We start from the raw sequence: 3,532 nt of genomic DNA, 5'->3' as shown, positions 1-3,532 counted from the left end.
AATTCCCTCCAAATTATAAATGAGCATATAGCATCCCTTCAATTATACATTTATACAGCTTGCCTATTTATTCATTTAAAAATAGTATCTGCACATTATTTATTATTCTATTATCACCGCATATACTCAAGTATAAGCCGAGACCCCTAATTTTAATACATAAAAAATGGAAAAACCTATTGACTCAAGTATAAGCCGAGGATGGAAAATGCATTGGTCACAGCCTCCCCAGAATATATACAGCCAGCTCCTGTAGTATATAGCCAGCCAGCCCCCTGTAGTGTATAGCCAGCCCCCTGTAGTATACAGCCTGACGGCCCCCCTGTAGTATACAGCCTGACGGCCCCCCCTGTAGTATACAGCCTGACGGCCCTCATGTAGTATACAGCCTGTCAGCCCCCCTGAAAAATGTAATTAATGTCCCCATAGCTTTCCAGAAATGATGCCCTGATCAGTTAATGTCCCCCAGCCCCTGCCCCCCGAGCAAATTGGGGGCCCCTAGCATCTTTCTACACTGTGAATTAAAAAAAAAAACTTTCATGCTCACCTGTCTTCTTGCCTTTCTCCTCTTCTCGCTGAGCGGGATTGAGTCGCGGTGACGTCATCACTCCGCGTTTACGACTCCCAGCACTGTAGTCAGCTGGTAGAAGCAGAAGACGGGGTTTAATGACATCACCGTGTCACCTGCTATGTGTAGTGAAGGACGGAGCTTATGGCTCCACTCTCCACTGCAGCACTCACTTATACTCAGATAGAAGTAAGAGAGGGGTGAGGACCTGGACATTGGAACAAGAGTCCCGCTGATCCGGGGCACAGGCCAAAAGATCCGGTTTGGGCCGCAAAGATCCGAAAAGATCAGTTTCGGCCACATTGAGTACTATTGCAGCCACTGGCAGGGGCCTCCGATGGATCTGAATGGATACCCCTGCCATAGTGCCAGGTATCGGGGCCCACCAGACCAACCCTGCCCACTGGTGTTATGTTACGCCACTGCCCAGTCTATTAAAAAATACTTGCTATGAACCCTAAGAGGCTGCTCACTGAGCTCATATATATTGTTTGTGAATGATATGCAGTAGTTTGGGAGTGTGTCATATAACAATGGGCACATGGCCCAAAAAAAAAATCAGTGCCCCTTATGTCGTATCCTCTTCACTATCAGATTGATATCCCTATTTGTTATTTGCCACAGCCCCATGTATACACCCTGCCCACCAGTTTTGCTGTTGTACTTTGGTTATAATACACCTCACCTGTTATAGAATAACTTGGACTGTTGCATTTTACCTCCCAATTCTACCGTTATTGAGTAAAATCATTAATGACACTGTGCAAATATTTTTGGCCGAATTAAAAATTTTTACTAAAGCCAATTAACCTATCTGTATATTTTTGTTATGTGGGAGGAAACCGGAGTACCCGGAGGAAACCCACGCAGACACGGGGAGAACATACAAACTCCATGCAGACGATGGTGAATTGAAGACCCAGTGCTGCAAGGCCACAGTGCTAGTCACCGAGCCTCCGTGCTGCCCAGATGGTAAGATGATAGATGTTACATATCACGGGTCTTCTGGGTGACTTCTCTCTGCTGGGATCTTGGTTGGATCTTTATTCTGACTGATGATGGAGTCGGAGATGTACTGATTGATGTCTTCAGGTGGAGTCTAGGAGGATGATGTCTCCTTTACAACGGCTGCACACAAACTTCTGAGAGGCTTTCCAGCGGCCAACTCTAGAGAGATTGTAAGATTATATTAATGATAAAATATATAAACAATTATAGAGCCTCCTTTATTCATTACTGTGGAAAACAGTCTCTAGATATTGGTGAAGCAAGCAGTGGTGGTACATGATCAAACAATAAAGAGAAACATCACACTCCAGGACACGACCCTGGACATTATAACAGCTGGCATCTTACCTGGACTGGCACCCTGTGCACTCATACATGAACGGGTAGTGGATCTCATAGTTGTGGTATCTGGAGATCGGTGGGAGGTCAGGGTGAGCCTGTGCAGCCGTCTGGCAGAAGAACAGCCAGCGCCAGCCATGTCCAGCGTTTCCATCTCCATCAATGACCCAGCAAGCAGCATGACACATTTCATGGATCAATGTGTCCCGAAGTCGTGCTGAAGACAATGGGAGAGAAACTTAAATTCAGTATATAAAGAGCCATGGGAGATCTCAGAGCCGCTGTAGTATATGAGGAGACACATACCTGCAGAATCACAGATCTTCTCTGATATCTCTATGATGGCACAAGGATTGCCGCTGTCCCCTCGCAATCGGGTGACACCGGCTGTTGACGTCATCCTTTTGTTCCATCTCACTTCCATGTCTGCAGGAAGCTACAAAGAAGGAAGAGTAACAATATACATATAAGAAATCAAAGCTTTATGCCTATAATTCTATGATGTATACACTCAATCTACTCATTGTATACCTCATCGTCAAAGACGGTATGGTTAAAAAACTCGTAAAGAAGTTTTGTCAGCTCCTCTTTGTTCTCATGGAAGTTGTTCACATATTTTGAATGAGGAGAGGCAAGATCTGTCAGAAGACCGTAATTGATGGGACGCTCCGGTCTCCCAAAACTGTAAGAAAACATAATAGAGGATCACAGATCAATGATCAATATATTCTAAGAACATACACAACATGCAGACTCTACACATCTGATAGCTAAGCTGACAATATAGGGGCAGATTTATCAAGCAGTCTGAAAGTCAGAATATTTCCAATTGCCCATGGCAACCAATCACAGCTCCCCTTTAAAATATTCATGAGCACTGGTGAAATGAAAGCTGAGCTGTGATTGGTTGCCATGGGCAACTGGAAATATTCTGACTTTCAGACTGCTTGATAAATCTGCCCCATAGTGTATAACGAATTATACTGCCACCTAGCGACCAAATAATATGAACCTGATAACATGGGGAATATATAAATACTGTACCTTTCCTCCACCAGCTCAATGCTCGAGGATGGAGAATTCAGACCTGGAAAATATAACAAATAATAACATCAGATAAGTAATAAAAGTGTAATTGATTATATTCCCCTGGGGAGGTGTTTCTGATCATTATAGAAGTGTCCTGTGTACCTGCTATGGGTGGATGGTAGGGACCAGAACCACCATCTTCCTCTTCAAGGCTCCATGGAGAACTTGGAGTAAATGAATGAGACTAGAATAAAGAAATATAAAAGTTAGAAGGAAAAGAAACAGTATAAAAGTGCAGAGCCGCTCAGGGCCATAGAGAAGACTGTAAAGAAGTGGCCACTTACCTGATGTAGAGTCTCATCATCGTCCAATGTGTTGGACTCAATACATTTGCGGCTCTTTTTGCTGACCAAAATCTAGGAAGAAAAATATTAACTAATTGACATAATTTCACCTGGATAAATACTAGATACATCTTGTTTAGTATAAGGCAGCATCACACACACTATAACTGCTAATATATGATGGATTGTGCCCTGATACATGGCTGGGAGACAAGTCTGAGCCCTACTACAGTATAGGGAGGGG

At 43.6% G+C, this 3,532-nt stretch overlaps 1 protein-coding gene across 1 annotated transcript; it reads right to left on the bottom strand.

Annotated features, from left to right (window-relative positions):
* Positions 1-1,350: 1,350 nt before the first annotated feature.
* On the bottom strand, positions 1,351-2,611 carry LOC140076460 (germ cell nuclear acidic protein-like). Its single transcript, XM_072122988.1, has 4 exons — positions 2,447-2,611; positions 2,222-2,351; positions 1,925-2,132; positions 1,351-1,735 (listed from the first exon to the last, which is right to left on the bottom strand). Exons 1-4 carry the CDS (start codon positions 2,609-2,611, stop codon positions 1,657-1,659), a joined length of 582 nt encoding a protein of 193 aa, XP_071979089.1. The 3' UTR covers positions 1,351-1,656.
* Positions 2,612-3,532: the final 921 nt, after the last annotated feature.

This window comes from Engystomops pustulosus, chromosome 9 (genome assembly GCF_040894005.1).
Source record: "Engystomops pustulosus chromosome 9, aEngPut4.maternal, whole genome shotgun sequence".
NCBI lineage: Eukaryota > Metazoa > Chordata > Amphibia > Anura > Leptodactylidae > Engystomops > Engystomops pustulosus.
This window is presented reverse-complemented; position numbering and strand designations above follow the sequence as displayed.